At 42.9% G+C, this 21,174-nt stretch overlaps 1 protein-coding gene across 2 annotated transcripts in view; it reads right to left on the bottom strand.

Moving 5' to 3' along the window:
* The window catches only part of MAP2K6 (mitogen-activated protein kinase kinase 6), a 115,164-nt gene extending 94,016 nt beyond the window's left edge, over positions 1-21,148 (bottom strand). Inside the window, exon 1 of one of the 2 annotated variants that reach the window (XR_007191519.2) lies at positions 20,819-21,140. Coding sequence is in view for 1 of the 2 variants with exons in the window: in XM_026512358.4 (XP_026368143.1) it covers positions 20,819-20,834 (16 nt within the window). In the remaining variant the exon portion in view is untranslated. Of the gene's footprint in view, positions 1-20,818 lie in introns of both variants that reach the window. The other variant, XM_026512358.4, reaches the window with a different exon arrangement.
* Positions 21,149-21,174: the final 26 nt, after the last annotated feature.

Consider the following 21,174-nt stretch of genomic DNA (forward strand, 5'->3'; position numbering starts at 1 on the left):
TGCCTCCATTTTATAAATGAGGAAACAAGAAAATTTACTCCGTAAAGGGCCAGACCGGGAGATATTTTAGGCTCTGTGGGCCACAGTTTCTGTCCCAATAACTCAACACTGTCACTGTAGCATGAAAGCAGCGATAATACGTAAACCAATGAGCATGGCTATGTTCCAATAAAACTTTATTTATAGACAGAAATTGGAACTCCGTATAATTTTCACGTGTCATGAAATATTCTCCTTTTGATTTCTTTTTCTTTTCTTTTTTTTTTTTTTTAGCCACTTAAAAACGGATAAACCATTTTAGCTCTTGGGCTGTACAAAAACACACGGTGGGTCCCAGTTTGCCAAGCCCTGCCATATGCTGGTTATGAGCTCGTGCTAAAGATAGTCAGACATGAGTCTGGGTTTTGCCCCCACAATTTACTAGAAGGGAAACTTGGGCTATGGTTTTTTGTCTTCCTCCTCCTCCTCATTTACAGACTCATTTATCAAAGGCAGATAAAAATTACACCTGCACCATACAACTTCGGGGAGGATTAAATGAGATAATGCACGTAGAAGAGCTTAGCAAGGGGCCTCACTTGAAATCAAACCAAAACAAAGCACAGAAAACACTACATCCAAGGAGATGCAGGTAACAGAGTTAACTCACAGCTAACCCAGGACCAGAACCCTGGTGCCCACCTACTCAATTCAATACCTTTCCCAGTCCCGTAGCCATCGGTAGGCTTGGCTTTACAAGAAGTCAGATATTCATGTTGACATAATTCGCTGCTAAAAAAGTCCCCTGTCCCCATCCCTGAGATGTCACCATTAGAAATGTATTATTTTCTTTGAAGCTGTTTTCCACTTGAACAATGCAAATTCCCCTGGACGGGTTTTTATTTTTTATTTATTTTTTATTTTTAAAAAATATTTTATTTATTTATTCGACAGAGATAGAGACAGCCAGCGAGAGAGGGAACACAAGCAGGGGGAGTGGGAGAGGAAGAAGCAGGCTCATAGCAGAGGAGCCTGATGTGGGGCTCGATCCCATAACGCCGGGATCATACCGTGAGCCGAAGGCAGACGCTTAACCGCTGCGCCACCCAGGCGCCCACCCTGGACGGGTTTTTAATTTAAGTTCTATTAGCTAGACTGAGATGTAACTTCCTACTTACTTCGTAAGCGGTTCTCTCGACACCAGATTTTGATGGGAAATAGAAAAGAAGAAAAAACGTAATATATCCGTACAATGGAATGCTATTCAGCCACAGAAAGGAATGAAGGACTGATTCGTGCCGCAACACGGATGAACCCTGAAAACATGATTCTAAGTAAAAGAAGCCAGATACGAAAGGCTCTACATTGTATGATTCCATTCATAGGAAATATCTAGACGAGGCAAATCCATAGAAACAGAAAGTAGCTTAGTGGTTGCCAGGGGCTGGGGCGGGGGGAGGGTGCCTGCTTTCCATCTGTGGAGATAAAAATGTTCTGGAACTAGATAGCGGTGATGGTTGCACAACCTTGTGACTACCGAAAAAACACAGCATTGTATACTTCAAAATTATTTAAATGGTGAGTTTTATGCTATGTGTATTTTACCATAATAAAAAATGATAGACATATACGGAAGACACAGAGGATTCTACAGGTGTGATGAGAAGTTCTCATTTGAGAAATGAATCCACCAAAGGCCCTCTTAGTTCACTTGCCATGTTTGCATAAGGCTCAGCCTGCACACTGCAAACAAATAATTGATTCCAACAGTCCTTGTGGAGAACCTACTATGTGCCAGGCACTGAGCCTGGGCTCTGCAAATAAAATAGTCAACAGGACAGAAATGTCTCTTCCCATTTTTTTTCCCAATCTATAATTAACCAGAGCACAAATCCCCATCGAGTCATTTTTATAAATATGCATGAGAAATATCTGTTGTGGAGTCATTATTATAAAACTAAAAATATATGATCGCACCACTTCATTCATTCTCATTTCAAAACTGCCTGATTATTAACACATCCAACAGCGAGGAAAAGGAGTCAAATGTTCTTTGCTTCCAGAGAACCAAAGGCCTGTGCTCTCAGAGGGGGTGGGGTTGGAGTGGCAGAAGCTCCAGGGGAAAAGGGATGGAATTTAGATGAGATCTGTTAATTTGCAAACTTGTTATCTTTCCAAAGCTAAATCTCCACAGAGGACAGAGAAGGGTGACAGCTGTTCACTTCTTTTACCGTGTTGCTTGTAGTGGAACAGTATAACACTGCTGGCAGCCCATCTATTTTATTCTTTCAAACCAGTTCCAAATGATTGGAATATATTTTTGATTTTTTTTTAAACGAACATTGGCTCCAAACCAACCCATAAAGCTGATTCTGTCCTTTGTGTGAAGACTTCATAAACTTTCTGGGTCATGTATCTTCGCGTTTACAACTATTCCACAAAGAACAAAGTTCTTCACCATTATTTACCTTTTATTCTTAGCAGAGTGAAAATGGATTGACGCATTTTGGAGAACAAACAAGAGTCCAGTTAGATGTAAACTCAGGTTACCATTAAAGTACGGTTTAAGTAGTTAATTCCTTCCAAACTTGTACCCAAAACAACAAAAGCATGGATGGTTTTCCTGAGCCCGACGCGAGTGGAGGGAAGGTAAAAATGTCTGAAATACTTCATCTGCGAGCATTCGCCCATCTTCATTTTATGCTTCTGTATCTGCACCGTATCTCTGTATTCTCCCCACGTCCGGCCTTAATGCATCCTCCCAATCAAATCAGGTTATTTCTTGAAAACAACAGAACGTAGTAACCATTCAGTTACAAGGAGAGGAAACTGAGACCCAAGCAAGTTAGAGGAGGTCGATGAGATCGCAAATCCCACGAAAAATACAGATAACCAGTTAACTTTTTTCTCTCTGATTTGTTGCTAAGTTTATTGCTAAGAACTATACAAGGCTGTGGATACACACTTGGAAAATTCTAAGTTAAAAAAGAAAAAAGTTCAGGGGCGCCTGGGTGGCTCAGTCGGTTAAGCATCTGCCTTCGGCTCAGGTCACGATCCCGGGGTCCTGGGATCCAGCCCCACGTGGCGCTCCCTGAACGATTGAGAGTTGGCTTCGCCCTCTGCCCCTCCCCCCACTCATGCATGCTCTCCAGCTCTCCCTCTCAAATAAATACATTTTTTTAAGTTGAAAAACAACACAAGGGGCGCCTGGGTGGCACAGCGGTTAAGCGTCTGCCTTCGGCTCAGGGCGTGATCCTGGCGTTCTGGCATCGAGCCCCACATCAGGCTCCTCTGCTATGAGCCTGCTTCTTCCTCTCCCACTCCCCCTGCTTGTGTTCCCTCTCTCGCTGGCTGTCTCTATCTCTGTCGAATAAATAAATAAAATCTTAAAAAAAAAAAAAAAAGAAAAACAACACAAAAATAATAGTAGGTGCTTATGAAATGTGGCGAGACCACCTCCGGTGTGGTTTGCCTTCCATCACCACCTGGGCGCTCCCTCCTGCACTTCTGTGACTCTGGAACCCGGGAGCATCCCTCTCCTTCACAGATCAAGACTGAGTTCCAAAGAGTGGGCGGTTGGAATGTCCAGCTCTAGAACACACAGGCTGGGGTTTCTGCTCCAGAAAACCTCCAGAACGGCAGGCCCTCATACGTGAGTAGCACGCACCTGACCTCATGGAGGAAGCAACGGAGGGGAAGGCAAGCTCGCAGGGTCTTGGCAGGCAGGAAAGTCAAGTTAGTTCACTAGAAAACAAAACAGCAGGGTGGGAGACATGCCCAGATGAATAAAAACTCGATCATCAGACCTCGAGGCATGCCCTATAGAACAAAGGCAAGTGCTAGTTGACGAAATGCCAACAAAATGTCATGATGAGTTGAGTCATCAAATGGTAAAGAAAACCACTAATACCAATCAACCCGGGCAAACTCTCGTCCCTACAAAGGTTCATGTCTTTTCTTTTTCTACCTGATACAGAAAGTTCATGGTAGATTTGCCAAAGGAAAGCTCTTCAATGCTAATTTGGCTCTCCATTTCATACCGAGCTCAGAATATTAACAAAACCTGTTGCTAAGGGACAGAGATGCATAGTTGAGTCTAAAATACAAAATTATATGATTCTAGCTGCTGGAAGAAACCCTTTCTCAGCAGTACTTGGTACTCGGTATTGGAGTCAGGCAATCAACAATGAAAGCCTTCTGATTTGCAAGGTCTTCCATACCTGGGCCCCAGCCTATTTCTCCTACATCATCTCTCCCTGCTCTGCGAGATGACCCCTACCTTCCAACCACACAGAGATTCTGGATTTCTGGGGCACTCCTACCACCTCACACTGCCCACAGACCAGAGCTGAGTCTGCTTTGTCTCCCCACCCCAATCTCCGACTCTCCCATTCGCTTTGCGAGATCTACGCAGATAATCCCTCTCCTCTGAGCGATCATGACACCACAAATGTGGGTCCACACAACTGTTCCCCATTAGAATCTGAGCTTCTGGCCAGTAGGAATCCTCTCTCCACACACTTCCTGGTGCCTCACCGTGAACCACACAGAGAAGGATCTAATACATGTTCAGAGAATGAATAAATGGATGAATGACTGCATGCATGATTGAACAAGACCCATTCAATCCTCGGATGCCCCACTGAATAAACAGAGGTCCTGATTTCCACTGCGCCCGGTGCTCTCGCTTATGTTCTATCTTTAAGCCTCAGGGGCTAGTTTCTGTCTTTATAGGAAGAGCATGAGGGCTCCCCAGAGAGTCAAAGGTTGGCTCTGCATCAGGAAGCACCTGGGATGCCAACAGCAACCCAGGTGTGGGTGTCAGAGATCTGTCTTCCAGATCTAGTTTGCCTTCCCCTTGACCTTTTCAGTTACTCAAGCTTTCTCGGCCACACTCGCTTCATCTTTAAAGCGAGGTGTTCAACCTAGATGATTTCTGAAGTCTTGCTAGATGCAGACTTCCGTGATTGGACACTCTTTCCACCTTGCCAGCTATCTATTGCCCAAACTCTCTGTCCCACGGATGTGGGCAACTGTGTCACATCATCGGAAAATGAATCCTGTATTTATCACTCAGCCAATGGAGAGAGCACCAGAGTGCCTTTTCTGTGCTGTTCTTTCAGTTCAAGGGCACGGACTCAGTTTGTTCACCGGACAAACTCCTTTTATGGCTCCTCATAAAGGAGACCGACCGCAGGACACATGACGGACGGCACAGAGGGTCTGAGTCTCTTCCACCCGCAGAGACTATGAGAGACTCTAAGGAGACGCATGTCCTTCCTCATTAACCAAGTGCCTTATAGTAGGCAAATTTATAATGACTTTTTTTTAAAAGAATGATTGAAACACCACAGGTCACAATTCGGTCAAAGCTTCACTAGCGTTAAAGCCTCGGTGGCCATAATCGTCGTTTTCATTCTCTCCTGTATTTCTTCCCGCGCTTATGAAGTCAATCCGTTTTTCTGTCTCACTTAGGCCCCCTACTCAGATGACCTGTGCTTACAGCACCTCTAAGTAGCAGCAGGCCCCGCGCTGACCCCGCAGGCCCCCAGAGATGGATGCCTGACTCAGGGCCAGCCAGTCCCCCAGCTACTCTTCATTATAGTTGTTTCCTTTTCAAGACAGAGAATTTGATCTCAGACCAGACACTGTAACAAGCCACGGAATGGTGGGTACTGACACCACAAAGTCATATAGATACAGGGCTAGTAGCTCTTTTGAGCTATGTGCCTAGGGGCACCTGGGTGGCTCAGACAGGTGAGCGGCCGACTCTTGCTCTCAGCTCAGGGCTTGATCTCAAGGTTGTGAGTTCAAGGCCTGCATTGGGCTCCATGCCAGGCACGGAGCTTACCTAAAAAAATAAAATTAAAAAATAACAAACTACATGCCTATTGATGAGTCTGCAGGGCAAAACAGAAAAGACCCTCCGAGAAAAACAGAATGAGGCCCCCTTCAAAAGGAGAGCAAGCAGACAGAGTCAGAAAATGCATTTCTTAGCTCCTACCAGGCTCAGCTAAACCTCCTACAATTGGAGTCAATGAAACTCTCCCTAATAAGAACACTCTGACCTGAAGTTAAAAACAAAAAACAAAAACAAAGACACAAACACCTACATATATGTGTAATCACTCAATGTAGCTATAGCCATTCTTCCTGGGTCATAAGCGTCTTCCCATTAACATTATTGCTCTGTGTCCGTAACTTGTTACATCTCGGGTAGGTATCTGTAACTGTAGCTATTTCTTTATTATTATGGAGTCAGCTGTTTCTATTTTTCACTATTTTGCCATGGCAGTTACATAGTGAAAAACATGAACTTTGGAATTTAAACGAACTAGATTCAAAGCCCAGCTCCGCAAGCCCTAACTCTGATCTTAGGCAGGTTATGAATTCTGCGCCCCGATTCCCTCCTTTGTAAGATGGGGATGCTTTTACTTACCTCTCAGGTTTTTATGACAATTAGAACTAAGAAGTAAAGTGCTTCTCACAAAGCCTTGCACATGGCAGGCACGGCAAAATCACTAGTATTACAGGATAGATTCTCAAAACGGAAATGCTGAATCAAAGGGAACAAAAATCATACCAGTTTCTTGACCTGCCCAACGGCTTCGGCGAAGACTGAGTCTCTCCGTCCCCCTGACATATTTTTAGGACAGAAGAGCACAAGCGCTCCCTCTGCACTTCACATTTCTTCGTCCCAGCTTTGCCCTAGAATTGGATGCCGAGGCGGGGCGCCTGGGTGGCACAGCGGTTAAGCGTCTGCCTCCGGCTCAGGGTGTGATCCCGGCGTTATGGGATCGAGCCCCACATCAGGCTCCTCCGCTATGAGCCTGCTTCTTCCTCTCCCACTCCCCCTGCTTGTGTTCCCTCTCTCGCTGGCTGTCTCTCTCTCTGTCGAATAAATAAAATCTTTAAAAAAAAAAAAAAAAAGAATTGGATGCTGAGAACTTGGGGCTGCTTTCTCACAGAAGACCGCGCTTGACTCCTACCCTGGGATGTAAAACCAGTAGCTGGCTTCAGTCTACAAACCACGGAGGCGGACAATCCAGCTGATTCACTATTTCCTATTTTCCTCGGACTCTGTTGGTCCCACTTCGAGCTGCACGCAGGTGCTCACCATGGAGAACAGTCTGGGCTCGTTTCAAACAAGCCCCAAAGTCGTTTCTGCTGCTCGTTTTCTGCATCTCCTTCTACACACACCTTACACCCTACCTCCATAGGCTTCCTACGAGGGCATCACCAGCCAGGTGAACCAAGACTCCTTCCAAAGCTGTAAGAAACAGGTGACGTGCATACTCATTTCTTACACGCAGGGCTGGTAGGGGAGGGAGATAGCAGAGCTCCTGCCTGAATTCTGCACCCTGGTTGCTTGGACCCTTAGACTCTCCGATCCCGGTTTTCCAACTGATCTCCCTGTTTATTATTTCTTTCTTCCCTTTTCACATTGACTCATCAAATACTTGACTTTCTGCCTCGCTTCTGCTGCCCACCTGTCCTTTTGCTGTTTGGACTGCCTGTCCTGGGACCACCCACCGAGCTCTGAGGGAGGCTTTACCTTCCTGCAGCTTTTTTCTGGGGTACCCACCTGCCCCCGCAACCCACCCATACTTGAAGCATGCCACCACCAACACCCTAGCAGGGCAACAGGGGATGGACGTCTGTTCTAAGCTGGGAAAGTTCCTTCCCACCAACCGTACCCCCAGCTACCCACGCAACATGCCCTGACGATTTCATCCCATACTGTGCCTTCTCACCCAAGCTGGATCCTAGTATTTTCATATGTAATTTTATGCTAAACATACTCTGATCACATTAAGAAAATAAAACTATTAACTCTAATAATATACAGAGTTAAAAAGACCTTTTGTTAATAATCGATATTTAAGAGGGACACCTGGGTGGCACAGTGGGGTAAGCATCCGACTCTTGATTTCAGCTCAGGTCATGAGCTCAAGGTCGTGAGGTCAAGCCCCCAGTCGGGCTCCGTGCTGGGCGTGGAGCCTACTTAAGATTCTCTCTCTCCCTCTGCCCCTCCCTCTGCCCTGCTTGCTGCTCTCTCTCTCTCTCTCTCAAGAAAAAAAATCAATACTTAAGAGCTTGGGAACACGAAAGTAGAACTTTTTTTTGTTTAAAGGCTTACAGGCCTTTTCTAAAAATAAGTTTTGCCTGGCTACAGATCCTTGGTTCTTACTCATTCCTACTCCCTCTTCCGCTTTGTTCCACTAGGACTAGAACCATGTGTTACAAAGGGAAGGACGCCCTCTTCCCCCAGCCTCGAAGCACACCACCTCTGTGTCTACCCATGAAAGCTGCCTGTGACAACCACAGAAAGCGTTTCATAGTTCCCATTACCTCCAAACATGAGTTCAGCTTTGGGAATCAATACAGCAACAGCATGTGTGTGTGTGTGTGTGTGTGTGTGTATGCGTGTTTTCCAATTTAACACCCCCCAATTTAGAAGCATCCAGTCTGTCATTAACAATAGAAAATCAGAAGGAAGAGCAGGTAGTCTGCTCGCGGACCAGATGGCAAGCCTCTTGGTGTACTTGCTTATTCTCCTGTGAAGAACCACACTTAAAGTTCCATTATTACCAGTTTAAGGTCGTCCCCCTACCGACTGCTTTCTTCATCTTCCCAGGTCAAGTTAGACCATTTACCTTCCTTGGGTTCCCAGCTGTAGCTCGTATCAGAACTCACGTGCGCATCACACAGCGCTGCATGAGCGTGCTGCCATGTTTATCTTCCCATGTTATGGGTTCGACTGTGTCCCCCTAAAATTGTTGTGCTGAAGTCTTAACCCCCCAGTACCTCAGAAGATACCTTGCTTGGAAACAGGGTCACGGCATATAGCATCAGCTAAGATGAGGCCACGTGGGATTAAGGGGGGGGGGCCCTAACCCAATATGACCAGCGTCAACAGAAAAAGGGGACATTCAGACACAGGCGCCCACACAGGGAGAACGCCACGTGAACACAAAGGCATAGGTCAGGGCGATGATGCATCGACATGCCTACAAGGAATGTCCAAGATTGTCAGCAACCACCAGGAGCTAGAAGAAAAGCACGAAACAGATTCTCCCTCCCAGCCCTCAGAGGGAGCAACCTGGCCACCGCCATGATCTCAGACGTCTGGCCTCCAGAGCTGTGAAGCAATAAATTCCTATTGTGTGAGCCACCCGATTTGTGTTTTTTGCTCTGGCAGCCATAGAGAAAGAATACATCCTACCAGACTGTGGAGCTTCTCGAGGGTAGAGATGGAATTCTGTTCATCCTGGGATTCACGTAGCACAGTGCAAGGTGCAGACAATTTAATTGTTCAGTAATGTTTGTTAAATTCGACTAAAACATATATGGTCTCCTTCACCCCCAGCCCTCTCAACCATCTCGCCCCGAACCTCTCCCTACCCAACCAACACTGACTCTTCTGTCCTTAGTCAAATCACGTCAGGGAAAAAAAAAAAAAAAAAAAAGATTGAAATTTGGGATGGGAAAAGTTATTCTAACCCTAATGTATCAGGAGCTCTCAATCTCATTCTTAAATCAACTCCAGAATTAAATCTGCATTTTTTTTTCTACTTTACCTATAAAAATGGAAGCTCATTCAGGAACAAAGTTCCAAGCAACAGGACTTGGCAAGGCACTCAAATGTGATGATATCGCTGGCAGGTCCTATCTAGCTGGCTGGGTCCTACGCGTTCTTTAACCACACAAGCAAAAGCCCTGTGTCTTTCCTGACTCTAAATGGGGGTGAGTCGGCCCACCCACCTCACCCACTCTACCGACCCTGAGCTGAATGAAGTCGCTGAGGAGAAAGCGGGTGACTAAGGACTGGTTACACTGAGAAAGAGCCTACTGTGAGCTTCAAAGCCATAGGTCACTGTATTTTTTAAATCAAGATAATGAAAGACAAGTTAATTTAACCTACCAATTGTTTCCATATATTTATCTTTTAAACGGATTTTTTCTGAAATTAAAAATACCCACACACAAAATTTATGAACTCTCTTGCCAGGACCCTATATCCTGCTAGAGAGAGCAAGTTTGGTAAAACAAAGAACCTTCTGGAACACCTCCCCTAAGGTAAGTACCATTCAGAAATGCATCGAACAGTTTTCCTCTCTGACTTCTGATGAGTCTCGAAATAGGAAAAGCGCTAAGAAATGGAAAAGGCAGGTTGGCAGGTTATAAAAAATGAAAATTGCAGCTGTGGCCACCCTCTGGAAAATATTCCCTGACTTAGCTAGACGTTGATTATTGAACCAACAGCTTGCTTATATAATTACAGTGTGCCTATAAACCCAGGTGATATGATATACTTGTTTAACTATTAACCTCTGGATTTCCTGGAGTTTCCACAATCCAAAAAAAAAAGCTCTGAAAGTATGAGATAGGCTATATTCCATTTATTAACTTATTGTGATCATAAGTAATAACGACAGTGTATAGCTTGGTAAGAAAATGGAAATTCTTAGAAAACACAAGCGAGGTCTTTTAAGCTTCAGATATTTTGCTAAGACATCTCTTTTTTATTCTTCTAAGGAATTGTTGTGCCTATATGGACATTCTCTTGGTGCCCCTGGATACTTGAAGTCAAGACTCCTTCTCCATTCCGACTTTGGATCTCGGGCACAATTTCCTCATCAACGCTGCAATGCATGTTGATACTTGCACACTCATTGTAAAAATTTTCCCTGAGCTCCTTCTCATCCCTGGGACACACCAACTCACAGTATCTCTTCTGGGCATATCTAGGATTTTAGCTTCTATTTTACACATTTCTGTGCTTTTCTTGCCTCCTACTAGACTATAAGCTTCTTAGGGCTAGACAGAAAGGAAGAGGGGAGCAAATTTATGTTCACAGTGAGTCTGCTATAGCAAAATGCCTCAAACCCAGCAGCGTCCTCAATTAAATATTTGTTGAATAAATGATGCCAAGCACTGGTCAAAGCACAGGACGTACACAACCTTGCCTAATTTTCATAACAATCCTGTGAATGAGTGTCAGTCTCTCCATGTAGCTGGTAAGGAAACCAAAGCTAGAGGGCAAGTAGATTTTTCAAGGCTCAGAGCGAGTAAGCAGAAGAGCAGAGGGCACGCACCTCTGTCTAGTTCCACAAGCGCAAAGTCTTATGTGTAACCATCGATCGCAAACTTGACTGGTTGAATTAATCTGGACAAACCCCTTATACAAGTTCTCGCTTTAGGTATGTTCAGAGTCTCTGGGATTATGTTTTCCAAATGGCACTGGAGTTTGGGGCACAAGAAGGAGAGAAGAAAGCAGGGAGAATATGCTTCTAATGACTTCAAATAGCACAGAGAGGCTGTTTCTGCACCTTCACTCCAAAATAATTCCCATACTCTCTACCACTCTGTTCCCACTGGTTCTTCAGATTCTAGCCTTACCCTTATCTCTAACTCATTCCTCTCATCCTCTCATGTGGGACTAGAGCATGGAGAATCAAGGAAGGGAAAAAATAACTTGTCACTCAACATCCAGACTATCTATTCCCATGGCTTCCGCATGGGATCCTGGGAAACATCTGAAGCATAGGTACGACTGTCCTGCTTTGGCTGGAGAGAAAGTCGAGAGAGAGAATTCACTGGTTTAAAGACAAAATCATTCCCCACTTCCGCAGCTGCCTCCTCCCACAAAAAGAGAGAATTCTAGTTTCTTCCGCACCATCCAGCACAAGAGGAGAGCAGTGAACATGTAGGTTCACTCACAATTTCAAGGAAATAACACTTGTTACATTTACATAGAAAGAACCAGGAATACAGGAAATCACTAAGCCACAAGTGATAGTATTGCCTCTACTTAGGTATGCTGCCAAACTGGTCATGTTCTTACCACTGCTTTAAATTTTTTTTTAACTTAGATGTGCAGGGAAACACATAAAGTTTGGACCTGCTTAGTTACAGCCTATAAGACAGCTAATGGAATCAATATTCATTACTGATGTTTAACATTAACTTCCCTTCTGTACGGTATCTATCAGTAGACCAGTTGTAACCAGCTTCCTTCTACCCATGGGTACTTTGTACTTGGAATTCAACCTTAACGCTCAGAATGAGTCAGACTTGCTATCCCATGATCAACAGAGGCTTAAAGGAACACGTCAAAAGGAACCTCTATATAGGCAGACAGAGGTCAGCCCCTCCTAATTACCATACCCAGCCCCAGGGAATACAAATTCACATGGAATCCACTCATGTTCTCTATCACCGACCATGACTTCTGGGTAATGGGTTCATAAATGTATGATGGGCTGACCGCTCCAGGGGAGCAGCCAGGAGCTCGGGTTCTAGGCTCAGACAGACCTTGATTAAAGCTACTGCTTGGCCACGGTCAACCTTGCCAACGAAGGCAAGTTCCTTGACCTCTCTGGCCTCAGTTTGCTCATATACAAAATGGAGCATCAGCTTACCAGGCCCTAGTAAGGGGAGAATGAGCTAACTCACATCCATGGCTAAGCAGAGCATCCGGAATATAGAAAGAATCTACAGCATGGCTACCATCTAGGAGAGTAAGAACTGTAGCACTCCCCTGTGACTTCAACGTACCTCGTTCTGGATATGGCGAGCAAACCTGGGCTCCTCCTACGGAAGCTACTCAGTCTCCATATAGCTTCCATCCCCACCTCTTCCCTCCCTTCTTTTGCAGAACATTTCCCAGGACCCTCCTTCCTAAGTACACACAATGCCCACAGGTTAAGTGACTCTGTAAGCAAAAGGATACTCAACTCCCCAAACAAAACTGTCCACCCAGGGGTGGGGGAGTTAATGTGATAAACCAGCTCTAACCTTTACAGGAGGTAATAAACCAAAAGCTCTCTAGGTAAGATGGAGGCTATCTTACTATGAAGGGAGGCTTCCATCTTCTCTCCACACAAAAGAAATGAGGGACCTCGTGGGCTGGCTCATGATCAGAATCAACAAAGCCTGGCAATGACGGTAGTAAGAATTGTTTTTTACTTTATTTGCTTCTTGAACAAAATGTGAAATCAGGAAGGGGAGAAGGAAGGGACCAGGGGAAGAACGAATGAACAGCTTCTCGGTGGGAGGGGAAATAAAGAAAAGAAATCTAAAGCAAACAGGAAGAGCGCAGCTGAGGGGAAAGGACCCCAGGATGGGCTGCCGGAGACCGGTAGCTGAGTTCGGCGGAAATGAGCAATGGCCTACAAATCTCATAACCAGGAGAAGCACCACTCAGACATTTCCTGTGGGCTGGGCCCCAAAGGTCGCTGGTGGAGTAGTTGTCCAGGTTAACAACTTCCAATTAAAGCCAAAGAGGAACGTAATATGGAAGCCCTATCATGAAAAGATTCCATTACTTGACTGAATAAAGTCATAAAGGGCAAGGTCGGCAAACATTTTTTGAAAAAGGCGAAATAGTAACTATTTTTGGCTTTGTGGGGCATAATGTCTCCATCACTACTATTCAACTCTACCAATGCTGCCGGTAAAGCAGCCACGGACAACATATACATGCATGTGCACAGCTGTGTCTTAATAAAACTTTATTTGTAGACACTGACTTTGAATTTTATATAATTTTCATGTGTCATGAAATATTACTCTTTTGGGTTGTTTTTCCCATTTTAGCTCATGAGCTATCCTTAAACACAGGTGAGGCTATGGTTGGCAACTTCCCTGATAATGACCATGGGCCCTGTGGTCAAACAGGTTTGTCTTCTTTGCATCCTGCCTCTGCCGGTTACTGGTTATCCAGCCACAGGCAAGTTGTTAACTCACCTGAGCCTCAGTTTCCCCATTTGTAAATTAACAGTAATAATATCGATCCCCAGAGGATTTATCCAAAGTTCAAAGGCATAACACATGAAAAGTGACTCCTGTAATAGAAGTGATGAGGATGAGGATGATGATAGCATGGGGGGTTGGGGTATGGGCTGGGATCAACATCTAGACCTACAGCTTAAAAAAAAAAAAGTTTGCTCCCAATCCAGCTATCCGACTTACGGAGGGATAGAGAGACTAGACTATAAAACAGACAATGGACTATCCAGCAAGGGTCTATTTAATGCTTCAATTCACAAGGAGGTTGACTCCATTAGATGCTTTGATAGTCTTCATGTGATGAGGTTATAACCTGAACATCCTTTCAATGCAGAAAGAGGGGTTTTATGGGCTGCATACCAAACTGTATGGACCAGCTCAGGAAAGGAAGACCCAATGAGGAGACAGGGCGAAACGAATCCCAGGGCAGAAGGGGGGTCAGCATTGACCACGGCAGTGGGCTAGGAGGAAGTGGGGAATTGTCACATCTGGGGGTTATCCCTGCAGAGTTCCCTGTTTTGTCATTGAGCCGCCAGCTGTTAAAAACTTTCAGATTATCTCTGACAACCCTTCAGAGGCTCAAGTGCTGAGGTAACATACAAACAGCTCCTGAAACCAGGACAGGATGGAGGGATGCACTTCAGTCCTATCCCATTGGATTCTTTAGACAGCTCATCTTAGTTCTGCATATTTTTAAAAGACAAAGTTAACCAAGGATCAGGCCACCTCTAAATCTGTCTAGAGGACCTAGGTAAGAGAAATGACACATCTGCAGCCATCTAAATTGCCCTTTCTGCTATTCTTGCAACTTCTAAATCATGAAGCAAAGATCTAATGGGAATATTAATGCCAACAAGGCAGCAGAGGAAGAAAATTACCTTATAATTTAATTACCCCAAACCTCTGATGAAATGTGGAGGGACATGATAGAGACCCCCACGGATTAAAAATACTTTAACTGTTAGACATGTATTGAGAACTTCTTATTTATAAGCACAATGCGAAAAGAGCTGGAGACGGGTGCAAAGACGTAGAAGAAGAAACGTTAGCTACCCAGCAGGGGCTTTCAGAGATCGTGCATAAAAGGCAAATAACAATTACAGTGGTTAAAACTCGCAGCTGTATAGTGTAAGCACGGGGAATTAAAATGAGAGTATTTGCAAAATATCCTCTAGCAGGGAACTGGTAAGTAGCCCCACCACCATGATTCATGGATCACCGTTTCTTGGGGGTACAGAAAAAGACCCCCTGCTTTTTGGCCCGTCAGCCCCCTTTGCCAGCATGCTCCCCTCAAAAACAAACAAAACAAAAATGTGTGAAATATGCTAAAGATTCTGCAGGGAAAAAAAATGCTTTATACATGTGAATTACTAGTTTCCGTGTGTTGTTTAGTGAAAAGAACTTTGGGACGGAGAATCCAGGGGACGAAGTTCCGCCTCTGGCTCTGTGTACAGGCAAATCGCTGTCTTACAAAGCTTCAGTTTACTCATTTGTAAAATGAGCTGATTGGACTATAAAACTGCTTTCCTAGCTCTAAGTTCTATCGCTGAATATCGGGATGCATAAATAAGCACGTTCACTAAAGAAGGCTACGATAAAAAGACGTTGTGATTGACATATAATTTGGGAGGTCATCAAAGTTACCACAGCCTTAATTCTTCTAACAAATCTCATAAACTAAACCACCTTTTATGAAGCACATGATTGCACATGAGGCTAAAAAAAAAAAGGCAATTCTTCTGCAATAGTGCATAGAACACAGCCAGGTGCTATGTTAAGAATTATTTATGAAACTAAAGAAAAGCTACTTTTGCCTGTAGAGATTAACTGAAAATGTACAAATGTCCAGAAGTAAGTTATTTCCCAGACGGGAATTTTAATCAGATCATTACATTTTTTTCTTATTATTTTCATGTGGGTCTGGATAGCTATAGAAAGTATAACAAAATGAATTTACGAAATATGTGATGTTTATTTAAGACATTTCGGCTAAAATTAAAATTAGAACTCACAAGGGAACTAAACAGTTGAGACACATGGGACCCAACTCTCAACCCATGATTACCTAAGCTTTGCAATATTGGAATGTTCTGTCCTAACTGTGGAAATAATTTGATCCCCAAATTAAAATTTCAAGATACATTTTATGAGAAAAAAAACTCAAACACATAAAACACAAATGTCAAAAAAAGAGAAAAAAATTCAACTTTTTTTTTTTTTACTAAAAAATTCAAATGACAGTGAAGTATTAACACCTTTGGCAAATTGGCAACGATTTTTTTTTTTTTTTCCAAATTATGAGACATAGGATGAAGGAAAGTAGCCATAGCCTTTCTGGAGAGCAATTTATTCGGCAATATTTACCATGATGCTTAAACCAGAGAATGGGCACTCCCAAACACTGATGGGAATAAGAATTCGTGTTAGGTCTCTAGAGGGCAATTTGGCAATATGTCCCTGCCCTCTGACCTAACACTTCCATTTCTAGGAATTCAGTTTTAAAGACATAATTGGGCAAATGCACAAAGATGTATGTTCATGGTATTCCTTGCAATGTTGCTTAGAGCTGTAAAAAAATGGAACTATGTGAAAGTCCAACTGGAGATTAATTAAACAGCTACATCCTTACAAATTAAAATAAGCAACTGTTTAAAAGAATGGGATAACTGTGTGTGAATAGGGAAAGAAGCCCAAGATAAATGGCGGAGTATAAAGCAAGTTGCAAAGTATCATTTATAGTGTGCAAAATGTCACGTATGCGTATGTATGTAGTTACAAACGCAAGGAAGTGTTTACCGAAAAGTTAACAGTAATTAGTTCTGGATGGCTGTGACTTTGAGTGATTTTAATTTTCTTATTATGAAATTCTCCTTGGCTTGAATTTTGTTTTCAATGAGCATATATCATTTTTATAATAAGAAGAAAGCTATTTTTAAAAGGTGGAACAGAAAATGTCAGTGGGGAAGAATTTGATATCCAGAACCTGGGATTTCGTCTAAGGCCACAGTATACAGAGTAACATATGAGCTGGTCTGATCATCATGGTAACCTCATAATATTGAAAGTTAATAAACATGAAAGTTCTGTTGAAGTAAAGAGAAAAGACCTGAATATTATGGATGTAGAAATACATTCACTTGGGGGGGGGGGCGTCTGGGTGGCTCAGTCAATGAAGTGTCAGACTCTTGGTTTCAACTCAGGTCATGATCTCAGGGTCATGAGATCAAGCCCCGCGTCAACTCTGCACCGGGCCTGGAGCCTGCTTGAGATTCTCTCTCTCCCCATGTCCCTCCTCTACCATCCCCCCTCTCAAAAAAAAATTAAAATTAAAAAATATATATATATTCACTTGGAAATATTTCACGGTATATTTGTAAGTGAAACAAAAGGTAACTAAATAGACATTAGTTCTATATATACTTTAGATTTATTCATACACATATACAGGGAGTAGGAAAAGGATATATGCCAAAATGTATACTGTGGCCACTGGCGATTCTCATTTTCCTTTTCTTTATTTTCAAATGTTTCGATAATGAACACGTGCTACGTGGTACTTTTTTCTTTGGTTCTAAAAATATTCCTTATAGATCTTTCAGATTTTAAAACACTAGAAAGTAGTTCCAATGATATAAATCTCAGCCCTTTTTAATTCCAGCATTAAATGGACCACCAGGAGAGCCCCTCCGAGCCCCGGCAGCTGACACCCAGCGTGCCGTGAAGTGCTGAATGCCACACCAGTACCTACTCGGATTTTGTGTCCTGAGATGTACGGGGTTATAAAACATCCTGGCTCAGATTTCAGGCTAAGCATGACAAGTCTGTCTGGTAGAGCCTAACAAAGGAATTTACACAGAATGAGAAATTTACACATTTCATTTCCCAGGGTGGAATGAATTACAGAAGAAAAGAACCCCTAGGAGTGCCTGCCCCACTCCTACATGCTTCTGAATTATGCCTTCTGTGTGTTTCCCCCAACACGATTTACCTAGTACTGTCTTAAACTAAGGGAGGCTAATATTTTTACAAGGTGAAAAGAGGGAGAAGGGGGAGAGAGTGCATTTCTTACAGAGTCAAACTTTTTCTGTATTTTCAGGTGAACTGGGAGCTGCCAGACCTCCCGACCTCCCTCTCTCCCTTCCTCCCTCAAATCATCATGGCTAATAACAATAGTTTTTCTCTCCGGGTAATGTAGATGACACATTTTTCCTGTAGCTTGTCTTCCTGTAAAGTGCAGGAATTCCTGCACTTTCTGGGTGCCCTTCCTGTTAACTTACATTTCAGATTTCCTCAAAAGGCATTCTACCACTTTAATATTTAAAAAATGTCAGCTCAACCCCAGACAGCTAATATAAACAAGCTGAAAAGCATACCACCTAAAGTTACAACTGCGGAAAACAAAATTTCTTTTTAAGAAATTCTTTCTCGGAATCTCACTGTTGGTAAGGCTGGAAAGAAGCAGCCCCGTCCTTCCAGCTCCCAGGGAGTCTGTAATTCTTTTGCCTCTGCTCTGCCTTAAATTAGAGGTCTGTGAAACCGAATTATAGTGATCTAGAAAGTTCGTAAAGGTTCTTTGAATTGAACATGTTGTTAAATTCTTCAATACTATGAGGTTGTGTCCACCTTTCACTTTTGCCTCCCATTCCATTTGGTTATAGTATTACAAAGCAGTTTGGTACTGCGAAAAATGTCTTGGCCGCTTGAGAATACCGTGGCTGAATTAGACCAATTCCACACTTAATGTCCAGGCCAAGGCTCCCATGCCATCTCTGAAATGATCATCCACTTCCTTCTATCGATAATTTTCCTTTTGGGCAGGAACCTCCCATTGACACCAGATGTATCTTCCAAAGAGGACCCGATTAAGAAAACCATTTGGCTGACTGGGAACTGATTAATATATATGTGTGTGTGTGTGTGTGTGTGTATATATATATATAAAATATATATAAATATATATAAAATATATTAATATATATAAAACACACATACATGAATACATACATATACATACACATACATATTTATACATCTATTAAACTGAATTGAATAAATGAGTGTAAACCAAATACAATGGGCACACTCCTAACGGAAGCGTGCCATGCTAGTATCTTCTAGTTTCTCAACTCAAAAACTTGCTCTACTGGGACAGAGCTACCTTCAGAGTGCGCCAAAAAAAAAAAAAGAGTAGAAAAGGAACCTGATTTACTTTAGACCCTAAGGTCCAAAGATAAGATCACTATAATATCATCATCTTCATGAAACCTTCCTATCTCCCAGAGAGATCACTGCCATCTCTAAACTCCCAACTGGGCCATTTCTTTTCACTATCTATGCAATTATCTTGTATCATAATGATTTGCACACATGCTTTATAAATGGTAAGTTCCCTGAAGGAAACAAGTACATTTTAAATATTTTTGTATGCCCCCAAATCCTATGCACTACATCATATCTACATATATACAACACACATACATGAATACATACATATTCATACACACACATATTTATACATCTATTAAGCTGAATTGAATAAATGAGTGTATACCAAATACAGAGTAACAAGATGCCAACTCTTCAATACATCAAAGCATGGAATGCCCATTCTAAGCTGTTATGTCTCCACTCAGGAGACTGTAGGTTTCCCCTCTACTAAGGAACATCTGCACTTCATAATGCCAATTCCTAGGTTCTCCAGCACTCTGAGCTTTCCAGATTCCCATTCTCCCCTAATGGTCAAGGAAAACACAGCCCTACTTCGAACTCCTGAGAACACATATCACTTCCTTCTTGGTCTGAGATGGGTGATTCCCATCAGGTAGAACCAGAAAGTGGTTCAACAAAATCCAAAAACATGGCAGCAAGCTTATGAGACACTTTAATTTCACTGGATCTTACCCAGGCATGTAGTGTCCCTGGTAGCTTTACTCACCCATACCTAACTCGCCTTTTCCCTCCATACGTTCTCATATGGAATATGCTTTCTCTAGAGTGAAGGATTTGTTCTGAAAACAAGTAGTGACTTAGGGTCCCAGAGGCCCCTGACAGCAACCCCTCAGCTCTCTGATGCCATGTCAGGAATTTTTTTAATCCCCTCTCCAGTATGACATTAAGTCTGCAAAATACAACTGTGTAAAAAAAATTTTTTCAAGAAAAAGAAAAAAAAATGAAAACAACCATAACCCTGAATTTCTGACCTATTATAGCTGTCTAAGTACACGTAATTACACACTTAAAAGATTTCATTATGATTTTCGACGAAACAGTACATTCCCCCCATGTTGGTGTCATGCTTAAAAGTACAGTTTTTCTCCCCATATTTTCCCCCGAGATGCAAAGCATCTCCCAAATGGGGAGACATAAAACATCTATGTCCTCTCAGCTGCTTCTAAATACTGTGAGCCAATAAGCAATTGGCGTACAGTGCAAAATCTCAGAAGAGAAAGAGTCCTCGGCTGCTTTTTGTGTAATATGTTATTATTCACACTTCACCTTTACTTCCTTTAAAAATCAAAAGTTGCTTAATGTTCAAAGCGGTATCAATGGAAATCTAGCTAAAAACGGGCACCGCAACGGTTTATTCCCAAAGGAATATAAGATTACATTAATTTCCTACTAGTTTAACTCAACTTTTACCTTTCATCGTCACCTACAGACTTTTTAAAAGTTTGTATTCCTGTTGCACATGAAATTACTTATAATGTGTGTGCACACGAAAGAATTTTACAATTATATAAAGCACTGCACATTTAGACGCTACCAACCTGCTCTATCTCTCCTGACTGTGCAAAAGGCAAAAAGAGCTCAGTAATCCTAGCAGAAGAATGCAAATAACGTCAATGCACAGCTGAGCCGCAAGCCCTGCCTTACAGGAACTCTCTGTGTCTGCAAAAAAAAGACACATACTAAACAGGAAATGCAACTGAGCTGTGGAAAACCTCAAACTTAAAAATGCAATCGCCAGGCGAAAATTGCATCCATGCATTCACAAATGCATGCACAACCCTTTGCATTTTTGCAAGTAATGCAAATAGGCTCTTACCTTTCGACTGAGACATTTTCCCCTTTCCTTTGATGGGGGAGGGGAGCACAAAAGACTTTGCCTTGCTTCTCTTCTGTAGCTAGTTTTGCAACAAAGATGCAAGCTGCAGGCGTGCAATCTTCATGCAAGTGGAGTTTCTCTTGACCGATGCAGCAGATGGACTTTCAGGGAATCAAGATGGAAATGCACACCTTGCAAAACAGACTGGAAAGTGATTTTTCCCCCAGTTGCAACGTTAGGGAAGGCTGTGCTGCAGCTACATGATGGGCCAGGGCTGGCAGCTAAAAGCTCCAAACTTGGAACTGAGTATCTTAGTGCGCAGACGTCCTTCCTGCGAAGGGCGCGGGGGCCTCTGG

The sequence above is a fragment of the Ursus arctos genome, unplaced genomic scaffold (assembly GCF_023065955.2).
Source record: "Ursus arctos isolate Adak ecotype North America unplaced genomic scaffold, UrsArc2.0 scaffold_24, whole genome shotgun sequence".
Classification (NCBI taxonomy): domain Eukaryota; kingdom Metazoa; phylum Chordata; class Mammalia; order Carnivora; family Ursidae; genus Ursus; species Ursus arctos.